Raw genomic sequence first — 27,965 nt, 5'->3', positions numbered from 1 at the left:
TTTGAGACCCCTGAGACCCAAAATGGTTGGGTCTCATGTCCTACCAACACAAATGTTGATATGCTAAATGCTCCTGGAACATTTTGGCAACAAACAATAATCATGTAAATAATGACAATTTAAAACATTGAAAAAAGGTTTTTGCACACTGTTCAGTAAGGCAGATGATCTGTGATGCTGTGGGCTTTTTATTCAAAAGCCAGAGGAGCCTTGCCAGAGTGCAGGACAATTAAACTCCTTAAATATCAGAGAACATTTTAAGTAAAAATATTTCAGAATACTGAACAGTAGTCATCATGGGTTCACAGAAACAAACAAAAACTCATATTTTATTAAAGTTTTTTTGATTGTTGTTAGATTTGTTTTTTTTTTGCCTTACAGTTATCTAAAACAGATTTTGGATAACACTGAAAAAAAATTGTCATAAGAATGGAAGACAAATAAAAAGCTGCAATCAGGAATACATTTTTTTCATATTTATTTTTAAAAATGAGTAAGCAGACAGTTCGTGTGTCCAATGAATACCAAAAGGTGTGTAGAACAGTGCTGAACAGTATTTAACCCTTTTTTAATATATCTCTATTACAGATTCTTTTGAGCATATCAAAAGTTGAAATATTGTCTTTCTATTACAGCAATTCATTTTAAACACTTTTCAACAGACAGGAAGTAAACCAATGACTACAGCAGTGTGATCAGTGTTAAACAGCACGCTAGAATTTTGGATGCACACAACTAGTACCTTACAGAAACATGAGTGAAGAGGCGATAACGTTAAAATGCACCAGCACCTAGAGGGCTGATTGGTAGCTAGGGAGAATGTGACTGCTAAGAGGAGGCACTTCAAACATTTAACACTTCCTCTGCTTCTTTTATGTTCTTCTCGATCACAAACTTCCTCCTCTCGCAAACTCCTGAATTCTTCACCTACTTTTTTGCCTCCCCCTAAACATTATGAGAATTTGCTTTAATTTCCTCAGATGCTCTCCTCCGGTAGCATTTTCATCAGAAAGCACAAGAAAGACAGAAAGTGAAAGAAATTTAAGTGCGTGTAGGACATTTGACTGATTTAAACGATGAGACCAGCTCATTGTCACCCACCACAGAAGACTAGATCATTGCTTTCACCTTCACTGTGGCTCAGACAGAAACAAAAAATAAACCATGAGGTTCTCTGTTTCAAACAAAAGGTCAGAGAATTGCAACAGAATCAATAGAAATAATATTGCTGAGGCATAAATGTGTAATAAAATGCAGAGTATTATATTTCATTCATACGAGACTGGTGTAATTATTCAAGCCAGCCATGCGATGAAAGGGAGCGGAAAATAAGCAGAATAAATGAAAGAAGAAAACACTGACAGAGGCAGAGAGGAAGAGGCAGGGGCTGAAAAGGGAGAACAGTGAAAAAAAAGAGCAAAAAGATGAGGAGGCTGAAAATAAAGGGGACAGATGAGGTCTGAAATGCTCATCTGATGCATGTCCATCCTCTTCTCTACAGGCAGAGCAGGAAATAAAAATGCAGGATTGAAGGCACATTATCTGTCAGTCTCTGTTAGTCTCAGCATAATTACTGTGAAACGACAGATATCTATGACTTTAAGGAGGGCGGCTAGAGGACAAAGAGGTGTGTTTTTGACTCAGCCTGCGAGTCACAAACATCTATTTGTAGCCATGTGAACAAATGTAGTGTAAACCTCAAAATAAAAGATTTTTAAACCAAGGAAATTGTTTTTGTCTTTCTGTAATACTGTAACACTCTAAATGGTGGATATTTATGTAGAAATTTAGTTTCTTCTTTGTTTTCATGCTGGTCTACAACACCTAAAGTTTTAAAAATGTCCTCACAGTCTTAGATCTTATATTTCAATGGTAAATAACAACTTGCAGGGGTATGGTGCCCCCCTCATGTAGCTTGAGCATGAATATGCATTCAGAATGCCCCTCCAGCTGCTACATCTCAGTCTCATTTGGGTGCCTTTTACCTAATAGGATCTCAGCAATTTGCCAATGATTGTAGAGAGCAAGCCTTATAGAACATGCTGTTATCGTCCTAAAGGCACAGACACAAGTGAGACCATTACTGACAAGTTACCAGGACAGGATTTCACCATTTAGCACACAAAATCAACACGTCTTTAAATATTAATGGCTAAAAGTGAGGAAACAGCTGCTTAAGCTTGAAAGTTAAGACAATAATTGTGTTATTTAAAAGCTGTGCAAAACAGAAGCAGACTACATATGAGCATCAACATTTTTAGACTCGTTTCTTTACAAAACAAAAACAGCACTCTGAGTCGTTTGTTTCCATTTTTTGTCTTGTGTGGTGGCCTGTAATGCTGTGACGGTTTTCATTTTTATTTGACTGGTCCTTTAAGACAGCTGGCAGCTCGGTCAGTCACCGGGTTAATTAGAAATGCGTCTCCTTCTCTGAGATGGTGGATATTTTGCCATCTGCTTTAAGTTTGGCATCATTGACAGCGTAAGGACTGAGGGCAGCAAGTTTGCCTCTCATTTTTAGGTCAGGGCTGGGAGTGGTCAGCTTCTTCATTCTCTGCAAAGAATCAGAAAGAAAGAATAGATGTGTTAATTTTATATGCCACAATGATCACGGCATAAATTGTTGCTCTGATGGAAGTTACAAATATATAGGAGTTCCTCTGGACTTTTAAGGTATTTTTAGGGTTTTCACACCCAGCTTAACAACATGGCAGCTTTTGAACTTTACTCCAAGAATACCCATGTTTGGCTCACAGATGCTGCAGAAGTGTGGAAGTCTGCTGAGCTAATATCAAAGATTACTCTCAATAGACTTGGTTTGATTACGGACCAATATTGCAACATTTATTTAACAACATTTTTTGCTGGTGTGGTTTGCTTTCACCCTGGAATGTGTGAAACAATCCAAATTGGAAAAACTTGTAATCCCCCTTTGCCTGTGGTGGCGCTGCATCAAGAACTACTGAAGGAAATGACACAAAAACCTCAGAAGAAGATGAAATGTAAACAAAATGTTTACATTAAAATGGAGTCGTGTCAGATTTTAGAGGATGTAGGACTTCTCTTTTGTCTTTAGTAAAAGACCACAAGCCATTTCTCTCTCTTGCATTATATTCTTCCATTTGTTTTGGTTGTATTTACCCAGAATTCCCTGCATTCTAGTCCACTTCCTGCTTTTGGAAGGATCTCGGGTCTGCATGGCATCGACATGCATGTGCAACCGAACTGAGACCTAAGTTTTTAGGTGGATCAGAGTTTGCTTTTTTGGTCCATGTCGGAGCTGAATTATATATTCACCTCCCCAAGCAAACCAGACTCTCAAGGCAAACACACTAAAATTCGATTAAAGAGGACTAAGCGGGACTGGTGTGAATACACCCTTAAAGTGCTTTGATTATATTAGATCACAGTACCTATTTAACTTTGATAGAACAACAGGTTTAGCTATTATTCCGACACAAATTTATATACTTATTAAGAAAAGCACCCTGTGAAAAAGTTTGAAATTTCTATGACAGAGTCAATGTATTAGAATCCATCTAGGTAAGGCAAATGTCTATAAATTTGCCTTAATAAATTAATCATGACATGAAACAAAAATCCACTGTAAGCCACTGACTATTATACTAGAAGAAAATCCAAGTACGTTTTGCCTATGCTCAATGAGCAGGATGTTAGTAGATAGGTAACAAAAAAGTCACCAAAGCTCACAGTCAGAGTACAGTATCATCAAGTCTCCAAAAGAGTCATTAGACCCCATCTACATACCAACCAGCTGTTCAGAATAATCTGCCGAAAATGTTTTGGTAGATTATTTTGATGCTCTAACATCAGTCTATCAAACAATCTTAGTCCTCTGACTAAAAAAAACAAAATTTGTTCGAAGAGCTGAAGATTGTACTATAGAGGACATATAACAATGAACAACTCTAAAGAGATTGTTAAAAAATAAACTATCATAGATCCCTTATCTCCAGCCTTATAGTGTGAGATGTTTCAGGAAACAGCAAAGTCCACTGGACGTAAAAGGTTTTATGAAGTATCAACAGCATGTGTAACAACAGCAGTGCTATAAGTGATTTTATTATAAACAGTCACTGCAATAAAATATTATTTCATTTTAGGGGTTTTACACATCTCCATCAGTGGTGACAATAAATAGGGTCAACGTGACAAATGTAATAATAATTAAGGACAACAGTGATTGTCCTTTCTTGTTAAGATTTCTTTACCTCAGAAAAGGTCCCAGGAGTTTTCCAGATCATCCAGATAATGCCCAGTGGGATACACACCATGGAGGACATAGCCATGAACCAGCCAATACCGTAGCCCCAGTCAGGATAGATGTACACGTTGTTGTACTTCAAAGGCTTGTATTTAATCAGGAAGAACAGGAAAATTCCCTGCATCAAAAAGAAACACATTGTTTGCAAATCATGGTAAAAACATGGTTTTAAATAACAAGGAACTACCTTCTGGGTTTATATACTTTTAATGTAATAGCACACGTAGTTCTTGGTTAGTCACTGGTGGATTTGGTTATAGATTGATAGGAGACAAGCAGAAAAAAGATATCGGACTATTGATAATAATAGACAAATTGCAAACTGTTTAAATATTTTTAATCATTCTTTTGGAAGCTACTGGTGTATTTATTTTTTAAAATTTGATTATCATTTCTTTTTTAAAAATAACTGTACGCCTTTTGAAACTAATACTCCATGCAAACCAAGCTATGAAAAAACAAATCTAAGTCATTTGAATTAGTTTGTCGCTTGCCACTTGTGTGCTCATCTATGTGTTGTCTGCTCTTATTCATGCGCTTACTCACAGCACAGATGCCCGGGGTCAGGATCATCCAGCACCATTTGATCAAGACGAAAGGTTTGTATCCAATCATGTCCTCAATATTTAGGTAGAATCTGTCGCCTCCTGCAAGAAAACAAGTCTCACTCGGGAGATTCTGCATGCATCATCAAAATAACGACATGACTGATGCCTGTTGACAGCTCAAAGTTGTGTAAGGCTACATTTCTGACTTGATGTGAACAAAATGTTTTTTGAAAGTTAACATCAAGAGAGCCAGAAGCGTTTTGTGTAACAGCAGACTATTTAGCTGAATTTTTGTCATGAATTATACAAGCCAACAACAATGTTCATGTACCAAAGAAGTTCTACATGCATACTTTCTTTTTAGTCATTACATAATGTCTATACAGTAGTCGACACACTTTAAGAACAAGTCAATATAAAAATGTGTATTTTTTTTACATCCTAATAACCTGATTTATAATTTTATCATAATAAATGTATGCTGCATGCGTTTCTGTGCATTCTCCAGCAGAGGGCAGAAAAACAATATTCTTCCAGTAAGGAGAGTGAAACTTGCTTTGCTCAAGTCTGTAACAACCATCAAAAACCCAAACTCGACAACATGAGTCAGTGGTAATACAAATAAAAAACTGTGTATTATGTAAACTATGTATTTCAGCTTTAAAATCTCATCTTACCATACACCCAGCCGATACATATGGACTCAAATATGGCCACAAACAGCAAACACATCCCGCTGGCTGCATATGCATCAAACAGCTGGAAGACGTACATTCCTCCCTAATGGAAGGAGACAGGTGTCAGCTTCTCACATGAACATCAGCTGGGTGAAACACATAGAGGGATTCAGAGGCTTCTGAGGACATAGCTTTAGACTAAACATGTTTATATTTTATATTGGTTTCACAACAGTATGAAGGGTCAGCGTCTACAGATGTTAAAGTAAGCCCACAAAAGAAAAATTGTGATCAATTTCAAGCCCAACCTGCTTTTATTTAAAACAACAAAGCAACACTATTCATACTGCTGCTAAATTGTATAATAATTATTATAATGTTTATAAGACCATATACAGTATAACATTTATTAATTGTTATTTTATGCTTGAAACTAAGATACCTTTACTAAATAAGAAAATAAACATTTTAAATGCAATAATCCAGCATTTCTTAAGTGAAGAATAAGGGTATACATATACTGTATATACACTATATACTGTATATTGCAGCAGTTTTATCATAATCATTGCTTTGAATATGTTGTTTTCACTTCAGCCATAGAAACAACAATGTGCTCTACCAGCATTTTCTCTGGCATCTTCTTGCAAAGCGTGTAAATCATAGCAATCGTGAGAAAACGTTCTGTGCTTTGAGACAGAAATATATTAAAACATTGATTTATGACTTATATCTACCATCTCAGAGAGCTACACTCATGGAAACCCTTTGACCTCTATCAGATTTTACACCTGGTTTCTTGTAATACTTTACTTACAGTAGGTTCATGGAAGCTGCGGAGAACGAATTGTCTAAAGAGTGGAGGTACTAATAAAAAGGTCAGACTTCTTAAACCTGCAGCTCCATAACACCAAACATAGAAAACATACTAAACTTTAACATTGTATTGAATTCCTGAGTTTCCTGGCTGAAATGGATCAACAACTAAGAAATAAGCTTATGTTGAGATTGCCTTAAGTTATTTTTTAGAAAATGCACTTCTACCTACCTACCTACCTACCTACCTACCTACCTACCTACCTACCTACCTACCTACCTACCTACCTACCTACCTATCTATCTATCTATCTATCTATCTATCTATCTATCTATCTATCTATCTATCTATCTATCTATCTTCTCTCTCTCTCTCTCTCTCGCTCTCTCTCTACATGGTTTACTTGGTTGAATGAAAATAATTTCAAATCTAAATCTGAATCAATTTGAGCTTGACTATATAAAGATTGCACAAAGAGGTATCTTAACAAATCTTACCTGTGAATGATGATGATGATGAAGATGATGATGATGGTGATGATGATGATACAGATTATGATTATAATGTTGATAGTGCACATATTTTACAATAAATATCACAACCAAAAAGACACAGAAAAAACAACAAGACCCAAACAAAAACTTAAAATTTAGGATCAGACAAGTTCTACTGGTGCACCCATCATGTGATGTAACTTTATAAAAAAGGAAATGAAACAGAAAAGAAAGGCAGGTATCTAAAGCAATGGCTCACTGTAAAATAATTTTTGAGGTTAACTTTAAACTCTACAGTTTTTAAGGTTTAAAAAGTTTAAGCTGATAACTACTCTAAAGATACCAGTAAGAAATATATTGGTGTCTTACCTCTGTACACATGATGAGTCCTATGAGGAAAGAGACTATGGACATGCAGAGAATCAGTAGCTCTCTGCGGTAACCCTTTCTGAAGGTCTCTGGGTACATGTCCACAACAGCTGTCACTAAACTCTCCACACACACAAACTGAAAAACAAACAAATCAACAAATACAATCACAGACACAGTTGATTTAACTCACAGTTTATTTTGTGGCACAATATATATTGTGTTAAGTATATGATAATGTAAGGGTATTAATAAGTAATACCATAAAAACACGTTCTTTCATTAAATATAATTAGAATTTAAAACTGACATAAGTTAATTAAATTAAAATGGAAAAGGAGAAACAATTTGCCTCCAGGCTTTCAACGTTTATTTTCTCCAGTCAGATGGAGCCACCAGTTATTGATGCTCCTCCCTAAAAGCCTAATTATACTGAAAAAAGATTCATGATGTCAAAATTAGCCTGAAAGTTTGACAGTAGTGGCAGCATTGTTTTTCCTCAGAGTTCAAGTTTTAAACTACGTATAATAATCTCTATGATTATTATCACAGTTTAAGACAATGTATAATAATCTCGACGATTATTATACATTGTCTTATTTGTTTAAAGTGAGGTTTATTTTGGTTTTTACAATCTTCCAATCACAATATTTATTCTCACCTGACTGTCCAAGCCAAGGAAGATTAGCATCATGAAGAAGAGACAAGCCCAAAGTGGAGACAGAGGCATCATGGTCACAGCTTTGGGGTACGCAATGAAAGCAAGACCAGGACCTGAAAGAAAAAAAAGATCAAAAAATAATTCACTGTTACTTGGTTTCAGGACACGATGAAAGTTTTGCTTATGTTTTGTTTCTTTTGTATCTGATTTTGTTTGTAGGTTTGACAGCCTTTCTCACTTTTGATTGAGACACTGGAGTTGGATCTCATTCATGTTTTCTCTAATTACTAAACAAATGTTCAATGTTTGACCTTGTCAGGACAGGATCATTACATTTACCATGACTTTATTGCATCATTTATCCATTCTGCATCTATTTTTTACTTTAAATTTGAGTATCAATTGACTGTCAATGCTCGCTGAGTGTCCCTCTGACTATTATTTCATAAATTAATCAAAAAACAAGCCATCAGCTGAAACATCTGGGAAGTTGAATCTTTATTAGTGGGATTTTGCATTAGGCACTGTTGACATTCAAATCCTATGATTGAGAGTGAGAGGGTGACAGTGAAGAGAGAAGCAATTGGAGGACCCGGGAGTGGGGTGTTGCTGCCCTGGGCTTTTGCCCATGTTGCCCATATGAGAAACCACAACTGGTTCCTTCTATGATCTCAGGAAATTAAGGGTGTCTTCACATCTGAAAGTCCGGTAGACACAGTTCCTTTAGTGACCAAAGTTTCAACATTAGTTACATTTTCAGCTGGTGCAGTTCGCTTTCACACTGCACTGTGAAACGAACCAAACCCTTTGCGCAACTTGTTTCCCCTCTCTCCTGTTGTGGCACTGCAGCAAGAACGACTTAAGTTAGTGACACAAAAGCACAGAAGGTATGAAGGCAATTCTTTTTGCCCAAAATGTAAACAAAAATCGAGTGGCGTCAGATTTTAGAGGTTGTAGGATTTCTCTTTTGTCTTTAGCAAACGATCACGAGCCATTTCTCCAGCTAGCGCTAGAGTCACACATATGCTTTGGTTGTATTTACCCAGCATGCACTGTGCAATAGTCTGTTTGCTGTTTTTGGTGTAGTCTGTGGTCTGTTTAGTGTTCACATATGCATTCAAATCCCGTCAGAGTTCATTTCAACCAAACTGAGACAAACCAGAATTTGCTTTTTTGGCTCGCATCAGGGCTCAATTACACATTCACCCCTCCCCATATGAACCAGATTTTCTAGGCACTTAAGATTAAAGTGGACAAACAGGCCTGGTGTAAATGCACCCTAAGTCAGAAGTGCATAATGTGTCTCCTTTAAAAGCCTAATTCATTGGTTGAGTGACAGAAATAGGAGGATCAACATTATGTTGTTTGGGAATTATTTTCTGACAGTTCTGTAAATAAAGTCTTATCTGAAGCATTAAGTTCATCCTAGATGTATTTTAAGACAAACATTTCGATTCTTCTCTGCTCTGTCACATGCTCTAAATTATTCATGATGAGTTGAATAAACCATAAAGCAGCATTTTAAACACTTAAGTAAGGAGTAGTGAGTTATATAACCATGGAAGAGTTAATCTAGTTTAGCACAATATTATATATGGGCATCAAGACTCACTTTGAGGTTTAACCATATCTACAGGTTCACATCATTTTTCCGAAAGTTTGTTATCCTGTTGTTATTTTGAAGCATTATATTACTTTATGTTCTCTCACCAGATTCAGCCACAGCCTCGATGGGAACATTTTGTTCATAGGCCATGAAACCCAAAACAGAGAAGATGGCGAAACCTGCCACAAAGCTGGTGCCACTGTTCAGACAACACAGCATGATGCAATCCCTGAGGAGTAGGGCAAAGACAGACAGAAGAGGTGATAAAACGATTAGCAAAATAAGTACACATTTTTTTCCATTCAGTCCCTTTTACGCTATATTATTACCTGTAGCAGTTGTTGTTATAGGAATTGTAACTTCCAAGAGCAGTGAGACAGCCCAGGCAGATGGCATAGGAGAAGAAAATTTGGGTTCCTGCATCCACCCACACCTATTAGTAATATCAAAGGTAAAGAAACAGCATAAATGTAAAATGAACACATTGAGAAGTGTTTCACTCGGGTAAAAATATAGTCCTCTTAACACCTGATGCCTAATACAGAGGGGCATAAATCCAATGTAATTCTGCAAAAATGCTAGACATAACTGAGGAAAATAATAATAGGAAAAATAGCTACTGTAGGTACCTGCAGTATACAAGAAAGAATCAAATAATTTATTGCTGAGTCTAAAAATTAATTATAGAATCAACCCTCAAGCTTCTCTGATTTCAATATTGTACATTAACCTACCCAAATGACAGGTGCAATCTGAAAGACAGTGAGGATAAATTCAAGACCAATACATAATCTGCAAACACAGATTATATATTCTGCTTGGAGAGAATGAAGGGAAGAGGCTAAGAGGGTTGATACACCTCTTTATTCACATTTTTTTGGTTCTATAACAAACATATTGCTCTTAACCTATTTATATTGAAAGTCCAAGTTTTCACCATCAGAATTAAAACTTCATATGATATTCTACTTTACATTCTAGATTCTGCATCCACCTCGTAGAGCAGATGCATCCTCCAGACATGCAATGAGTCAAAACGTAACCATTCAAGTCCAGCAGTCAAAAGAAAGAACATTACATTTATGACACTGCAAACCTTTCTCTCAGCTTTGTATATGAAAGTGTTATTGATATCATATAACGTTTGCTACAGATACCACAGATAAATATTTTTTTATAGAAGAGCTTTGATGTGAATTTAGCAACAATATAATGGAGAAGAGGAAAGAAGCAAGCACATGTAAATAGACCAGACTGCAAATAGTACGAAATGATAAACAATATTCTCAAGTAACGTTTAATATGATTCACAGTGGTTTAACAACTTATTTTAAAAAACTTTTATTTACTAAAAAATTAATATGAATTTGGTTATATTGGAACAGTATATTTAGCTCTGAGTGCAGAACAATGAAGCAATTAATTCAGTTTTAATAGGTGTGACCTGCCACAATTATGTCACGTCTTGTCTGAATATAAACAGCATAACAGATTTAAACTTTCAGAATCCACTGCTTTCATTGCCTGTTATTTTACTAGTCTATTGCATAGTTTAATGACAACAATATTAAAGTTCCTCAGGACATAAAGGACAACCACGTTTCTTTCTATGATCTATTTATAAATTATTAAACCACAAAATTAAAACCTTATTGTATTACTCCCTAAGAAAAGATTTTAATTAAATAGTTTCTAGAAATATTTGACAGCTCTTTTACCCTTCCTTTTTTTGTTGCAGCAGTGACTATAATGAAATACTTTTTTTCTTTTTTCTTTTTGATGGACACAAAGGAGCAGTTGCATGAATCATGGATTAAGATTCTGAAGGAAGTCAAGATCTTTCAGTGGCTAAAAATGCACAAGTCACTTAATTATAATCCTCTTCCATTGTTCTCTATGGGGAGCCTGAAGTTGAAGAGCAACAGTGAAAGCTTAATATTGTATTAAATGTGTTTAATCTCTGGATGAAATCTTACTATGTAAAGCTAAGTGGATGATGGAGAAATAGGACGTTTTTGTTAAAACTTTAAAATGTTATTTTGAAATGTCTTTATTGCCCAATTCCACCGTAAAAGTAAAAAAAAATAAAAATAACTTTTTGATAAAGAAGTTTTATTTTGGCTAAAATAAAAGTAAATGTTGTCTTAATAAAATGTAACTGACCACCTGAAGTGAGCAGGAGATGAAAAATCATCTTTGGAGAATGAAAAGTCAAAATCAAAGGCTGGTTCAAGCACCAACAACTAAATTTGAGTTTCGTAAATTGTCCTTTTTCTAAATATTTGAAATTTAAATCTTAAGCTGATATAAACTGAGTCATACAGACCTATATATTCACATAATTGTTACACAATGTTCAAATATCAGATTCATAAAAATATTAATTGTAACCTATCTTAAAAGCTTTAATATGATGCACATAATTTTTTCTACATTGGCACTATATTTAGTTTTTAATGCTTGTGTGGACATTAAATTTGGTCTATCAAAAACACAGAAATGTACATACATAAAATAGTTTGGTAAATCTAAACATTTGCGTTGGTGAAACTCATTCTCGGAGCAGCACGGGACCCAGAACCCACAGGATAGCATGGGGTGCTAGCAAATTCAAACTTAATGCAGCATGACTCTTTGAAAACTCTCTCACATCACCATTCAGCGACTAATCTCATTTCCCCACAGAAAAACAATTAACAAACGCAAGGTCTTTGCTCCCTCCTGGGAGTAACCAGGGTAACTTCTGTGACCTCACAAACACAGGACTGTTCCTGTGGAAGAACGGGCTTTTCTCTCCTAATGTTCATTAATGTTCCCTTTAGTTCACCCTCGGCTGATGGCTGCACAGCGAAGGGAAACCTTAAAGGCCCAGGCTCAGAGCGGATCACTTGTTGATGTTGTGCCTAATTTGGCATTCTTGTGTTTGGTTATGTTGAGACTACGGCTCCAGGAAACTATTCCTGATGGTTCAATGGTGCATAGTAAAGAATGAAATATAAGAAAGATGATCAATGAATGAACTGGAGAGGTCTTAAAGTATATCTAAGAAAACACTTCTAAAGTTAAGCAAAATGTTGGTTCAGATTCTCAGTCATGCATTTTGAGATAATCCAGCTTTATGTTTGTTTAACTGGTTGAGAACAAAACATCTGGACCAATGGCGGTCAGTCCTGCTCCCCTCTGTTAAGCAAATTCACACTTCATGCTCTTCTGCATTCATTGCTTTTAAGCAGTCAGTCGCTCAGTATTACTGACCGCTGAGTAACCTCTACTATCAGGCTGTTCTTTGCAGACACAGTTCCCTTTTCCAATATTGGCATCACTGGTAAAGATTTATCAAATTCTTTCTAAATTGAGTTTCTACTCAAACAGCATTATCTAGAACTTAAAAATTTCTTATTCTTTAACAGGGAGTTAAGGAGATTTTATCACCTCCACTCCCAATATGCAAGATAAATACAACTCCAGTTTTAAACTTTCTAAGTATTACCTTGACTGTAGATATGGGTGAGTTAAGGCGAGTATTTATTTCCTTTAAACAATTTACTGATTTATAAAGCTTAGCACGCCTGCCATATTTAAATAGCATGTTTTCTTTGTTTTTCCCCAGTTTGAAGACCAGTTGATATAAATAGATCTCTGTGTCACATCACATTCATATCACGGAGAAAAAAGGAAGTTATGGTTTAATAATTCAAATTTTTTGACAATCAACTTAAACAAGTATAGTATAAATTGCTAATTTAATTCAGTTACACCATAATTTGTATGATATTTACACAATGGATATGGAAATATTACGAACCACTGCTAAAATGTCAGCTTCACTTATGCATATTTATGACGACAAAACAATCAATAACCTGGTTGTAAAAGTACTTAACTCTCATGTTGATGTAAGAGAAAAAATATATATACATTCACAAGATCTGGCAATAGTACTAATTTTATTTTTTAACTATCCTTTGGAGACTCTAATACTTTGAAGAAACTCCTTTTGTTTTGCATTTCAGCATTGAATAAAAATCTTTTGCAGAAGCCTCTCAGCATCCCACATTAGATTGGCAACATTTGCTTACTTTGAGCTCTTAAAGCTCCCCAAATCTGTTTGATTACGAGGGCATTTCTTATCCAACACCCTCTGTAATATTATGGCAACTAAATTCTGGCAACTAAATTTGAAAATGTTAACTGTCTTCTCATAAAGTCCTTTGTTACTTTTTAATGCAAACTTGGACTCACAGTGACAGTGCAGAGCAAAATACCCTTCAGCTTAGCTTTCTGATTTGAACTGTTCATGATTTCCTCCACTGACAAACACTTGTTTTCCAACTAGAGATAATTATGCCAAAACATGATGGTACCCTAACACTAGCCCTGTCAGAGCAGTCAGGCAAAAGCTACTCCTTAATAAAAAACACTGGAGTTTGCCAAAATTCACCTGAATGACTCTCAAACTATGAAAAACAAGATTTTCTGGTCTAATGAGATAAAGACTGAACTCTTTGGTGTGAATGCAAGACATCATGACTTTAAAATGGGGTATTTGTGAGCAGAATTTTGAAAAACAATATTAATTTAATACAATTTGGAATACGACGGTAGCATAACAAAATATGGGAAAAGTTAAGTGGTTGTGAATACATGATCTGTATGAAGAAGTTATTTTCTCTAACAAATTTGGTTGTTTTTAAGTTGAATTGTGTTGTGTATCCTGCCACATTAGATGTGGAAAATGATGCAGAAGTGACTGAGACAAAAACAAACAGTATGAAATGTGTAGAGAAGACGCTAAAGGTCTGAAAGGAAGGGATATTGGATAGAATAGATTAGAGGAAGCGACACCCATCCACACACACATTTCACGTTGCCTTGTAAACAGAACAGAGCACTGATTGTCCCACAGGAAGCTAATATAACTTAAGGTCAAAACTAATGTCCTCCACCTAACAGGACTTGCCCATCACTCTTAATAGGTGTTGAATTCTCTCTTTTTTCCTCCAGCACCATTAATCTATATCACTTTTTATATGTAGATATGTCCCTCAAATTGTACAAAATCTGGACATCTCTAAAAAAAGAAAGACTTAGTAAATCAAATTGATCTAAATACATTTATATATTTACTACATTAAATTATCTAAAGGGTTTTGTTTTTGCTTCCTTGTGTTTTGCTTTCTGTTGCATTTTAGATTTTTGTTTATCCGAAGTCAATGACAGTGTTCCAATGTAAGGACTTTGGATGTTGTGCCTGTATTAGTGAAAGCACAACATAAATAAACACAAACAATATTTCAGTGTTTATAAAGTACAACAACATGGTGCAGCATAACATCCAAATCTAGAATTGCGCCTTGAAAGAAAATGTTCATAACACCTTTTCTTGGCAGGAAGTTGTGGCGGAACAGATGGGTTTATCTGATAGCACATTTTCACATCGACTGAATACTCTGGTAATGATCAGGCAGAAACTTTTCCTCGTTATCACATAAATTTAACTCTCCACATGATGTGTCTGCCAGAGTGCAGAGTGGAAAACAAGTGCTTGGATGATATCAAGTCTAAAACTAAAAATGAAATTGCTAAATTAGAACCTTTAAGTTTCCTGCTAGGCTGTGATTTGTCAACTTGTTCTCACTCTCAAATCAACATAAGAGGGCTTGGTGAGGATTTTTATAAACTGCTTTAATGCCACAGACTTTACTTAACTTCTTAAAGTTATTTTTTTTTTACTTTGGGTAAATTAAGTAAGTATGACCTACCTAACATTTAATGCTTAATTTAATTACAACTGATGTTAGTTTTATCCCAGAAGAAATAAGATTAATGAAATATCCCCACAAAGATCAGGATTTGCATGATTGTTCCAACTTGCCTGGATTGTAGGAAACTGGGAAAATCTTGCTATGCATGTTTTGTCATGGCACTTTCTTAGTGTTAACAGATTAAGTTAATTTTACAGAACATATAGAAATTATTTATATTTTGTTATGTTACAGCCTTAATCCAATTTTCATTAAATTAGTCTGTTTTATCAAAATGTTCCAAAATTTTCTCAGAGAGATCAGAAATGACTGACAGACGTCTCCCGTCTGGAGAAGAAGTGCAGAGAAGAACGGGTCAAACTACCTAAATATACTGTAGGTGACCTTGGCTTTTGGCATTATACTTTCCACAGATTTGAGGTTGTAATTGCTGCAAAAGGTGGATCAATAAAATATCAAGTAAAAGTGGTGAATATTTACATAGTTCTTTACATAGTAATTTCTTGGTTTTCTTCACTTCAAAAAAACAAAAATATTAGTATTTTTGGTCTACTTCCCAGTGCAAATATCTTTGTACACTTCAAATAAGACAAAATTAATTAACAAATAACTTTACAGTTTGTGAAGCCATACAGTGAAAACTAAAAGGACATTTCCCATTCTTAAGGTAATGGTTTTTGAAAGTTTGGCATGTTAAGAGGATAGAAAACAGAAAATGGTAGAGACGCTACCATTAATTATCACTTTAATATTCATAGAACTGCTTGGGATCTGTTAATTTATTTTAAAAATGTGTTTAATTTAATTGCTAATTATTGTGGTTAGCGTACAGCCTGTAATAATCAAACAGGGGTTATGATTATTATGTCTAACAATCATAACCCCTGTTATGATTATTAGACAGGGGATGTAAACTGGGAATGCTAAGATCTACTTCTCTAATCGACAGTTGTCAAGATTCACATTATCAACCAGAATTAATGCAGTTTGTAAACAGACAGTTGTAGAAATGCTCCAGGGAGCTGTAATTCTTGGTTAAATGGGTCTGTAAGTTAAATTATTGCTAAGCAGCTGGCAGAATGTAGACTCCAAAAAGGTGTAATCAGGTAAAACTCCTTAAAAGTACAACAATCTTATTCATCTCCCTGTACTAATGTCTTTCCACTAGAACCTACTTTGTTTTTGACGTTGTCATGACTCACTATCCTGTTCCTGAGTACTCTGTTTCTAAGGAAACAAAACTATCTGCCTTGTCAAACAAGGTCAATGAGACTGAGACTGCGTGCATCATTCGGTGTCTCTTTGAATCATTTATTATTTATCAACACCATGAAATTTCAGACCAACATATCCCATAAAACTGCAGCTCTCACAGAAACTGGTAGCACAAATATCAACAAACGTTTCCTAAGATATTGGGACATTATTGTGGCTACTGCTTTCAAATCGTTTAACTAATCATCTTTGGGATAAGGTTATTAACATTTAAAAGTCAAGACAATTGATTTAAACTATCAAAGTTTAAGAGATTTTGCTTTTCCAGGCTTTTCCAGTGATGTCAATTAATCTAAAACCTTGAACGCTGGTTTCTATGAGGATCAGAGACTAATACTGATTGGCTGCTTTCTTCTAAACATAAGCATATATATCTGATTGACCTGAGTATCATGAGAGCTGACATTAACACAAAGTTCAACATATTAAATATGAAAAATAATCTCTACATGTACAGTCATACTCACTAAATTTGAATATTATTGAACATTTAATTCATTTTAGTAACTCAGTTCACTAAGTGAAATATTGTTTACTCCAAGACTAATGTGTTCAAGCCTTTATTTCTTATATTCTTGCAAGTTTTTGTGAGTTTAAAAATAAAACAAAAGCAAATTATCAAATAGGAACACACCACGCCACATTTAATATATCTTTTCCTGTAGGATTAGCTTGGTGTAAATGTTCTAGTACAAACTTTTACTAGGATTATTTTCTGAGAAGGCGGATGAGTGGAGAGAATCGACACCTACCTGAGGGTCAGAGAGACGTGAAATGTCCGGGTAGAGGTAGAACTTGATGCCATCAAAAGCTCCAGGCAGTGTGACTCCTCTGATCAGTAGGACCAGCAGCATGACATACGGAAACGTAGCTGTTACATACACAACCTGCAGAATCACACATGCACATCTGTTAACTGGGTATGTCAGATTACAGAGGGGAACAATAAGTGCAGACCAGTGTAACAGTTTTTCAACAAAACTTTACATGGTTTGCACACTTTGTCATGTAGGGCTGGACAATATGTCCTATATCTCTTATTCTTTGTGGCAAATGCAACTGAGTAGAGATTTCTATAGCAACAATGGTTATCTACAATTAATTCACAATCAAAAGTGACTGAGATTTCAGTTGCAGAAGTTGGATTAATCCGCTCCAAATAAAGAATCAACGATAAGGTCTGCATGGTCTGATCATTGGTCAATGAAATTATTTTAAACATCATGATATATACTGTGCATCTTAAAAAATTCACACCATGAATTATGTTAGGCCATATTGTCTGTAAGTGTGCCCTTACTGATACACACTTCAAATTAAACTGAAGCCAAACAAAACAATTGGCCTGCTTCACACAAAACATCAGAATAATGTTCTGGAGATTATTGCTGTGCTGCAAGATCACCTTTGAAATGACAAAGTATGACTTTTTAGATATACCATAACAACTGCAAATGGACAATACTATAATATAATATGCATTCATCAGTAGTGAAACTTAGGTTGGATACACAGTGTTCTCATCATCACTCCTTAAACTCACTCCACTCTCTATCTGCCCGGTTTCAAAAAACAATGACACATACATCTAGTGACACCATTCATACAGTAGCAAGTCCTTGCTCACCCTAAACCCAGCTCTGTTTTTTTAATCAAACCATTCAGGTTTTGCAGAACTGTGCTCAACATCTCAAGACTCTCCCCAACAAAGACTCCGGGCTCTTGGGAGGCAGAGGCAAGCAACATACATCCCCTGGCTTCCTGGCACTGAGTCAAAGTCCAATTGAGGACAGAACAGGACAGAGCAGAGCTGGGCCAGGATCCTTGAAAGAAAAGAGGGCTCCTCTGGCCCCCATCTCTTTAACAGGAGGAGCCCAGAGGAGTGATCCTGGCAGTGTGGGAAAATGTGCAGCTCTTTGAAGCTTGTGCAGAAGTGCATGAGTGCTCACACACAAATGGATATTCATTCATTTAAAAAAGGAAAGGAAGAAGAGTGAACATACTACAAACATGCACTAATGTGCACAGCAGCTACTGGACACTGTGGACACATCGCTCTTCTGTACTGGGTGCAGCATTTTCATGAATGACTACTCCTTTTTTTACGCTTCTGGGAGGAGGAAATGGACTTCATTCATTGAGTAAAGCTCTTAACCAACTCCACAGAAGTTCAGTCCACTTTACCAGCATGAGGCTGTGATTTACTCACTTGTTCAGAAAGACAGGAGACAAGGCATTCTACTTCACTGAATATCCTGAACATCCTTAACTCTAAAAAATTATTTAAATCTTTTAAATAAACCTGATCAAAGCTCAGTTTGAACAGTGAGCATACTTGAGGATTAATCCAAGAGATGCCAGCAGGGAGGGTGTGGGAAAATTTGTCCCCCTTTGCAGCATTACCTTCCTTTAATTTGTCACATAAAATGATTACACATCCTAAACCTTCTCCCCCTGGTTGTCTTTATCTCTCTGGCGATGAAAAGGACAATATTCAGTCTCTCCATGAACTTTTGACGCACTGCTTGCTCTCTCCAGCTCACCATGGGTAAACATCTAAGCCACCACAAATTTCCTGGTCAAACCTCGCTGTAAATCTAACAGCAGGGCTTAAATGTGAGAATGGCTGGCAAATGCGACCAACAAAAGCAAACAGCTTGGCAGAGTGTTGAGTGAATGAGCTGGAGGGTCCGTAGAAAAGAAAGAGACTCTCTCTCTCTTTCTCTCTTGCAACAAGCGAGTTGTGGTTAATTTCTCATTGCTCGAGAGGGAGATAGAGAGAGGCTGAGGATGTACTCTACATGCTCCTCATGAACGATCCCTTCTCCTCTAGTAAATACAGGAATCAATCTTGGACAACCTAATAAGGCCTAGCCATGAAGAAGAATTCCCCCCTCTTACTTCACAGCCAACAAAAGACACTTTATGGAGATATAGGCATCACAACTTAGTTGTCTTTTTTTTTTTACCCCCCATCATGTATTATGTGAACCCATTAATTTTTCTGGACACACCTCTCCTCTTTTCGTCTGGCTCTATCTTCATCCTCATTCTGGCTCATTGAATCTGTGAAGACGTATTAAGGGCCGCTGAGCTCTCATAGGAGGGTGTAGAGTCCTTACTGTCCCTCAACAAGGCTGCCAGAAGAGACTCAAGAAAATTTCAATGGAAATTACGACGGGAGGAAAAGAAGTAGGTCTAGCACACACGCCTTTTTGTCTTGCGTTTGCAGAAGAAAACTCATCTGGCTTCCTGTTGGAGACTTGTTTTTAAGAACAAAAGGGAAAAACCTTTCTGTGCATCATACCAACACCATCAGAATAAAAATGATGAATTTATTTTAGAAGTTACGATATGAACTGTCTTTTTTTAACATTTTATGTAACAAACCAATTGGAAGGGAAATGATTAACGCTATTTACTTTAATTCAAAAGTATAGTTTCAGCACCCTTGATATTCCAAATAAAATTCATTACCACCAACTGCATTCAGAAGCCACTTAAGTAGTAAATAGAGTCCAACTCTGTGCCCAGTCTTTCCCCTGCTAGAAATAATCATCATGGATGGACGGATGGATGGATGAATGAACAAATGGACGGATGGATGGATGAATGAACAAATGGACGGATGGATGGGTGGATAACAGAATTTTGTTTAATGCAAACAGCAAACAATCAGAGAAGCAGTCAAGAGGTCCATGGTAACTGAGAGGGAGCTGCAAGGACCCACAATTCAAAGTGAGGAAATCAGTCACCATGGTAACTATTAGTCCTGCACGTTGCACATCTGGCCTCAATGGAAGAGTAGCAAGAGAGCCTTGTGACTTTTCAGAAGGACAATGATCCAAGCCTACAGTCGGAGCTAAAACATGAGTATGCCTCATAGTCATGTCAAAGTCTGGATCAGAATCCCACTCAGAATATGTTGTGAGACTTATAATATTCAAAAATGCTCTTCATCCACCCTGTGATTTGTTATTGGTATCAGACTGGAGATGAGTGAGACTGTGGTGGAGGGAAGGACACTGAAGAAACATGATGGTCAAACTGGACCTGCCCCTCCACCACACTGGACAGACAGCAGAGCAACCTTCTCCAAAATACTTTATACAGCTCTGCTGTCAAACAGACAAATACAGGAAATATTTTCTGCACATGTTCTAATTATGGCTTCAGATTGCCCATCATCATGGCTCCATCTGCACAAATGTATGTATTAAAAATATAGATTTTTTTGGATAACATTATTTTACCATATAGACATTTATATTTTATTATGTATTTCAGTCTTTCTTACGTTGAGTAAATTGACTGTTTTCTGCATGTCATGTTGCTGCTCAAAAATTGCCCAATTCTGTGATCAATAAATTACATCTCATCTTGTCCTAACGTTACAAAAGTCATGTGCTATGAATACTTTTGCAATGCACTGAAGGAACGTCCTTTCCAACCAACTTTCCAATTCTCACAATAAGGCACAACAGTAAACATGTAATGCTTAATCCTACCTTGCCAGTTGACTTGGGTCCCTTCCAGATGCAGAAGTAGCAGATGAACCAGGCCAGAGCCAGACACATGGCCAGCTCCCAGCGCATCCCTCCCATGTGCTCAATACCATCTGATATCTTCAGGACTCTCCGTCTGATTTAGCCCAAATACACACAGAAAATTATTAGTTTACAACAAATATTTGTTATCATTTGTAAGGAGTGAAAATTAGTAACACACCTTTATTTAATGTAATTCAGTTTAGAAACCCACTGCATTTATTGCAATTATAGAATGATCACTTTACACACACATTGGATTGTTTGCATACAGCAATGCAAATTCTGATATTTTGTTTGTATTATGCAAAAAAAAGTGTGAGAACTGGGTTCAGTGTGAGAACTGAACCCAGAAAGAAAAGTCACCAACAACATTTCAGAGATTAGTCTTGAAGCATTTAGCTGTGCTAAATAAGTAAAAACTCCGAAGGAAGATGATGAAAAATAAATAAATGCGAGCAGCAGCAGAGTAAAAATAGCAAAACCATTTCTTCTGCTGGCCAGCCACATTCCCTGGGCACATAAGTGTGTGAATCTATAACCACTTTTGCTCTAAGGTCGACAACACCAAGGCTCGTGTTTGAAAATATGAAGACAAATCTGGAAGGACTGACTTGTTTATCTTCAGAAAAAACAAATCTTGTACATAAAATTAAAAAATGTGTGACTGTTTTAAAAGATTTATACTGTTTTTTACAGGTCTTCCACTCCCACAGCTCCTTCTAAACACATCTCATCTCTGTCTGTCGCTAAGAGACAGTGCATGAAATAAACATTTCTTTGCTTGAATAAGCTTGTTAAGAATTCAGACTCCAACTCTGAAGGGATTTACCTGCAGTAAAGAAGCCCTATCTTTGCTTTGAGACCAGAAACACCAGGAAAAACATCAGTGGACTGCAATTGCACTGCTACCACTGCAATCTTGGCAATTTCAGGACAATCTAGGAACTATTTTCCTCATAATTGGTATCCTATTTCACTTGATGATAAAGATCAAGAGGTGACAAGTAGCTATTCTCCCAACAAAAAACACCTTAACCTATCTGTGGCTCCTTGGCGCAGCAAAGAGTGTTTCTACCAACATTTTTATTTTTATTTTGTTTTTCACTGTTGGTAGAAAAAAAAAACAACACCCTGGCTGTGATGCAGGAGAACCACTAAAATCTGTTGATAAACAAACACGATATTTGCCAGAGTTTATAAAACCTATATTTCTTGATAAAAACTCCATTGTGGAGATGATGCTGATCTCAGCATCCGTTAGCACTTAGCAGGAAGATTAAGAATACATAAATGGGACAAGATAAAGGGAAAAACAAAATCAATTTAGTTCAGGATTTTTAAGGTAATTCCAGCAGTATTTAATTATTATGTCTTCACTTATTACAAATCCAAATTATTTTGACCCCTAAAGCTGAAGCTAACATATAATCAGAGAGCAGCTAAGACCAAAGTGGACTTCCACCATGTAAACAACTTTAATCCTGAGAAAAACTCACAGCATTTCATCCGAATAGTCCTTCATGAACCTTTGAACCATTGTCACATCTACATTGGCCTTTTTAAAAACCCGAAGACAACAACTATTTACATGGGAAAGGAAGTAGAAGGGGTTAACCATCGGTAGCTTTTCTCTGTGAAGCAGATTGACAAGTAGATGTTATAACAAGCTTCCAATCATAGTTGTTGATATAAAAATCACTAAATAACATCCATTTAGATTTCTTTTTATTAACAAACACTCTGATGCTTGTAAATGTAGTGCATTGTGCTACTTAACCTGTTCAGTTTAACACAACTACTGATAAAAAATATGTTACATGAGCACTTGGTTCATCTGAGGCGGGTTACTCTAATGAGATGGAAGCTAAAGGTCTAAAGTCCAAGCATGTTTCACATCATCAAGATCACAGCGCCAAATAGTGGCCTGGCATGACAACTACAGCAGATTCAATGTGTCGTTGCAGTCTCCTCGAACTTGCAATTTTTCCACAATCAACATCCAAAAATACCGGCAGTTTCCAGACAATGGTCTCAGGTAAACGTCAGCTAAATTAAATGACTAAAGGGCAGCACAAATCTTTGTTGATGCAGGGCACGAAATAAGTGTAATGTCATATATCAAGAAGCCGGCACCTTTCACGCCTTCAGTAGAGAATGAAAAAAAATTTAAAGAGAGAAAACATAATAACTCTGTTTACAGCACCTATCTCTAGCCAGCCAGCTGCTATGGAGAAGGCTATGACTCCAAGGGTCTTTTACTGATGCTTCTACATGGCATCAGTCATGGGCTGACACTTTATGCTTTTCCTATCAACATCCGGCCTGCTGGGCGTCACTGATGAATTTGAACCAAACTTGATAAACTATAAAGAAAAAAAATTAATAATTTTTGTCGAAATATGCCAAATGATGTGGGTGCAAAAGAGTGAGCATGCCATCTGCAACAACATGTTTGCGGTGGTGAGTCAAGAGTGTGTTTCCTGTTTGCTGAAGTTCAACCCGGCAACCGCACTGACGGAGGATGAGAAGCAGGAGTTTGTGCCACAAAGCCACACGTCCCTGCCAAAATCTGTGCCACCAAGTTCACCCTCAGGGCTTCTGACCAGCCATTGATCATCCTGACATGTTCTTGGTGGAAACCCATAAAACTGATCCAACACCCTCAGCCCCCACTGCCACCCTCTGTTCTGGTCAGTCAACAGGATAAAGATTTGTGTAAATTTGCTAAAGTGGGTGCTTGAATGTATATTAATGACTTTATAGTTTTTTATCTCAATGATGATAGCTGGCTGTTGTAGAAGTTCAACAAGATAGAAAGAAAATCTAAGTAAATGTATAAACACTGCTTTCTTTAATAACAACCTAAGAAATTTCACTGGTATACTTAGAAATCTAACACTAATTTTGTATTTATGAGCACAGAGGCTACATAAATACAACAATAATGAGCTAAAACTAAACTGAAAACATTTATGCTAATAAACAAAATGCTAGTCCATCTTGCCACAGTTTTAATAAAATTTGACAACTTCTATCAACATGATGGTTTACTCTGTGGGCTCTTATTTCTAGGATTAACTTTAAAGCTACTAGATGTCATAATTGTTATGAAACTCAATTTTCTTTTGTTTGAGTGACAATCATCCAAATATGATTTTTTACATATTGATTTTTAAAGGCTTTTGTGACTTGGCATCAGAATAAATCTGACCTAGTCATGTGTACAAAGCTACTGGCAGTGGTACAGGAAATGTGGTCAAATCTACGCACTAACAAACCATGATCTGCTGCCACACTCATGGCTCTAACTGGGAGACAGCTGGCCCACCATAGCCTGCTGACACAGAAATATGAAAAAGGCTGACTAATTATTGGGGGTGAGGTTAGGGAGGGAGGGGGTCAATGACACAACTTGGAGCTGTCAGTATCTCAGTTTTTTAACAATATGGCAGATCAAAGAAAAACATGACCTAGTGAGCATTTCTCATCCAGATAGAAGCATTTTATTCAACAAATGGTGAAAATCTCTGTGTATAATCCGTGTTGTGATGTAATTCTGTACATATAAGCAGGAGGAAAATGAAAAATAAAGTCTACTCACTCCCAAAACTCAATGACTGGAGATGTTGCATTGGGGTTGGTGATGTTGGTGGCGTTTTCCCCGTAATAATCAACACAGTTTTCTGCAGACACAGTGACATGTTTTCATTTCAATGGCATCAAGTGTACATGCACAGCAGAATTTAACACAAAGGTGTTTTCTGTTTTAAATTAGAAGAGATTTATTTGTTGTTATAAGAAAATGTTTTCCCCTAACCACCTACCTGTATTCCAGTAATGGCCACAGCCAGCCCACGGCAGCTCAGTCGTGAAACAATTAAAGAGGTAGAAAATGGCCCAGGCTAGGATTACTATGTAGTACACGTTGAGATGGGCTTCAATCACCTGTGTTGCATAGCCGATACCTGGTAAAGCAAAAGTAAATCAATAAACTTGGTGAAACACTTTCTCTCCTATGTTATCTTTGATAATTAAATCTCAGTGTATCAACTAAAAACAAATAAATCCAGGGTTTTCTTACCCTCAAACAATGGGCAAACTTTCCTCCAGCATGTGATGCCACCTTCGCTTGTGAACTGACCCAAGGCCGTCTCCAGGAAAAATACAGGAATACCGCAGCACACGAAGAAGATGACGTATGGCACAAAGAAGGCACCTTCATGCACACAAATAAATGTACCTTATGATTTCAGGAGATGCAAAAGTATTATACAACATAAGTCTAAAGGTTAATTCTCAAATTCTGTACTGAATTAAATGAAGGGTTTAATGCAGGGATCTATTCCTATTCAAATAAAATGAGATGAAAGTACTCATTACGATGCCACGCTTGGAATGCATGGTGACCTTTTCAGACATGAAGTTGCACCCTGCTGTTCAGTCTAATGAGGCAACCTGCCTCTTTTATTGATATATGTGTACAAAAATAACTGCAGTGCCTTACAAAAGTAGTCAGACAAGCAATATGACACTTAACATACAACGTATCAACCAAAAACTTAAATCTGTTTTATTAGAACTTTATGAAGAGCAACAAGTGTCATAACTGTGAAGTGAAGGAAATATAAGACATGGCTTTTTATGGCTTTTGTTCTACGCTTTGCTTCATACAAACGGTCAGGACCCTCAGCTATTGACAAGTGATTGCTTGGTGAAGGCATTGCACTCTAAGTTTTAATTTTACCTTTTGCCAGTGATGTATGTAATGAACCAATTCAAAGCTAAGAAGTCTGCTGGAAATTGCCTGCGCTGTAAAGAACTATCCCCCAATGTGAGGAGAGAAGAGTTGCTCTGAACAAGGCGACTGTTAATGTTTCTTCAATATTTGTAAGTGTGACCAACACGCCCTGAACAGCTTTGTTCACTTCCTCATGTGTTATTCCTAAAACTGCAGGCAGACTACAATTCTAAAACTGCTCAGAAAATCAATGTAATCGTTCCCACAACTTCTCATTCTATTCGCTGATCAGCCTGGTAGAAAATCTGCCGGAGACATACAGTTCAAAGGGAGAAAGTCCAGATGGAGCACTGAGAGGAAACTACAATCGAGCCGAGTTGCACAGGAAGGCAGTATCCGGGCTAGCTATTAGTAGTACTCTTCACCAATCTACCGTTTACGGAAGGGACAATGCATTAAATGTCCGGATTGGCATTTGCAACATGACACTCAGTAAACATGTAGAAGAAAATGCTTTTTTCAGACGACCAACTATCGTCTTAGAATATGGTGGTGGCAGTATCATGCTGTGGGGATGCTTTTCTTCAGGAGGGTTAGAGAAGCTGGTCAGAGTTAAGTACATGTGAATACTGGAAGAAAACTTGTTGAAGGACACAAAATACTGCAGAATGTAAAGGAGGCTTACTCTCCAATCATAAACATTAAGCAAGAACTGGACTATTAATATTTTAGAATGACACAGTCAAAGTCTAGGTCTGAAAATAACTGACAATCTATAGCAAGCCTTGACATTTGCTGTCCACAGATGAGATCCATCCAATTTGACTAAGCTGGAACTACATTACAAAGAAGAATAGTGATACTATAGTTTAGTTACAGACTTACTGTAACTAAAGCAAAAAACAGAGTTTTAAATCAACTCAGGAGTGCTAAATATAAGGACACGCCATACTTCTTGAATTTAAAAATATCTGAAAAACTTTTTGTCCTTTTTGCAAACCACTTTTTGTGCTCAACTTTCTGTTGGTCTGTCATTTAAAATAAAGATAAAACACATTAAAGTTTAAGGTTGCAAGAGGTATGAATACTTTTGCAAGGCATCTCACAGTATCTAACAGTTTCACCACTTTGTAGAATCAAAAGCCAGTTTTTCATTCTACAAGCTTTTCTGTAGCTCTTCATCCAAGTGTGTACAGAGATAAAGCAACGCTTTTATCGCTTGCCTCCTCCATTCTTGTAGCAGAGGTAAGGGAACCTCCAAACGTTGCCCAACCCAATGATCTCTCCAGCCACAGACAGGATGAACTCGATCTTGTTGTTCCACATGCCCCTCTCATTGTACTCGTCATTGTCGAGGCTAGAGCTGGACCCGTCCGGGTCTCTGCCATCCTCTGGTTTACCGTTTATAACAGGCCCACTCTTCTCAGCTGTCATGACGCTTGGGCAGCCTGCTGTGAAGTAAAACCAGCAAGGACTAAAGGTGATGTAAGAACGTTAACAGGATTTTGAATGAGAACGTGAAATTCCTTGAAAGTGTGTATGGAGCAAAACTGTAAAAATGATGCAGAGACATTCTGGTAAAAGTTTGAACCAAGTCACAGCAGCCTATTTATCATAATGCGCAAATTTAAGAATATATAAAACTCTGACTGCAGAATCACACATAACAAATGTTAAAATCTCAAATATTTAAAAGAAAAACAACATGTACTAACCCTCTTGCTTTTATGGCACTTTTTTAGTCACAAAAAATGAATAAAGTGTGTAAAACAAGCTATAGGTGTGGAGAAATCAGCTAAAAACATTTCAGTATCTCCAGACTTGCAGCCTGGAGGTGTTAAAATATTAAAACATGCAGAGAGAGAAGAAATACTCACCAATCTCCTATGGAACAGTGGCAAACCTTTTGGCTCCCGCGATGATGAGCACTAACAATCACCTTTACAAACACGCAGAATGAATAAAGCCCAATCAGGGGGGTGCAGAGTGGAGAGAGGGCACAAAAGAATAAAAAGGAAAACAATCTGCACCCGCAGCTGAATGAGATGGGTTTGTTAAGTCTCACGTCTATATAAAGGAAGATCCCAGAGGCAGCGGAGTGACGGTACACAACTTGCACAAGGCGATGGATAACCTGCGACTGCGCTCCCACTCAGCGGGCTGTGCGCTCTCAGGCGCCT

General features: G+C 36.8%; 1 protein-coding gene across 2 annotated transcripts; it reads right to left on the bottom strand.

Annotated features, from left to right (window-relative positions):
- Positions 1 to 464: 464 nt before the first annotated feature.
- slc6a11b (solute carrier family 6 member 11b) lies at positions 465 to 27,965 on the bottom strand. Of its 2 annotated transcripts, none has more exons than XM_032548832.1 (16): positions 27,851 to 27,965; positions 27,663 to 27,724; positions 27,009 to 27,233; positions 25,129 to 25,263; positions 24,872 to 25,012; positions 24,649 to 24,730; positions 21,006 to 21,138; positions 17,250 to 17,384; positions 9,787 to 9,890; positions 9,562 to 9,686; positions 7,852 to 7,964; positions 7,191 to 7,328; positions 5,511 to 5,613; positions 4,832 to 4,932; positions 4,233 to 4,403; positions 465 to 2,554 (listed from the first exon to the last, which is right to left on the bottom strand). In XM_032548832.1, exons 3-16 carry the CDS (start codon positions 27,217 to 27,219, stop codon positions 2,411 to 2,413), a joined length of 1,836 nt encoding a protein of 611 aa, XP_032404723.1. In that variant the 5' UTR covers positions 27,220 to 27,233; positions 27,663 to 27,724; positions 27,851 to 27,965; the 3' UTR covers positions 465 to 2,410. The 2 variants fall into 2 exon arrangements, with proteins under 2 accessions (XP_032404723.1, XP_032404722.1); XM_032548831.1 differs by having other exon boundaries at positions 27,009 to 27,236; positions 27,851 to 27,964.

Source organism: Xiphophorus hellerii, chromosome 20 (genome assembly GCF_003331165.1).
Source record: "Xiphophorus hellerii strain 12219 chromosome 20, Xiphophorus_hellerii-4.1, whole genome shotgun sequence".
Taxonomy (NCBI): domain Eukaryota; kingdom Metazoa; phylum Chordata; class Actinopteri; order Cyprinodontiformes; family Poeciliidae; genus Xiphophorus; species Xiphophorus hellerii.
Note: the sequence above shows the minus strand (reverse complement) of the source record. Positions and strands in the feature narration are given on the sequence as shown.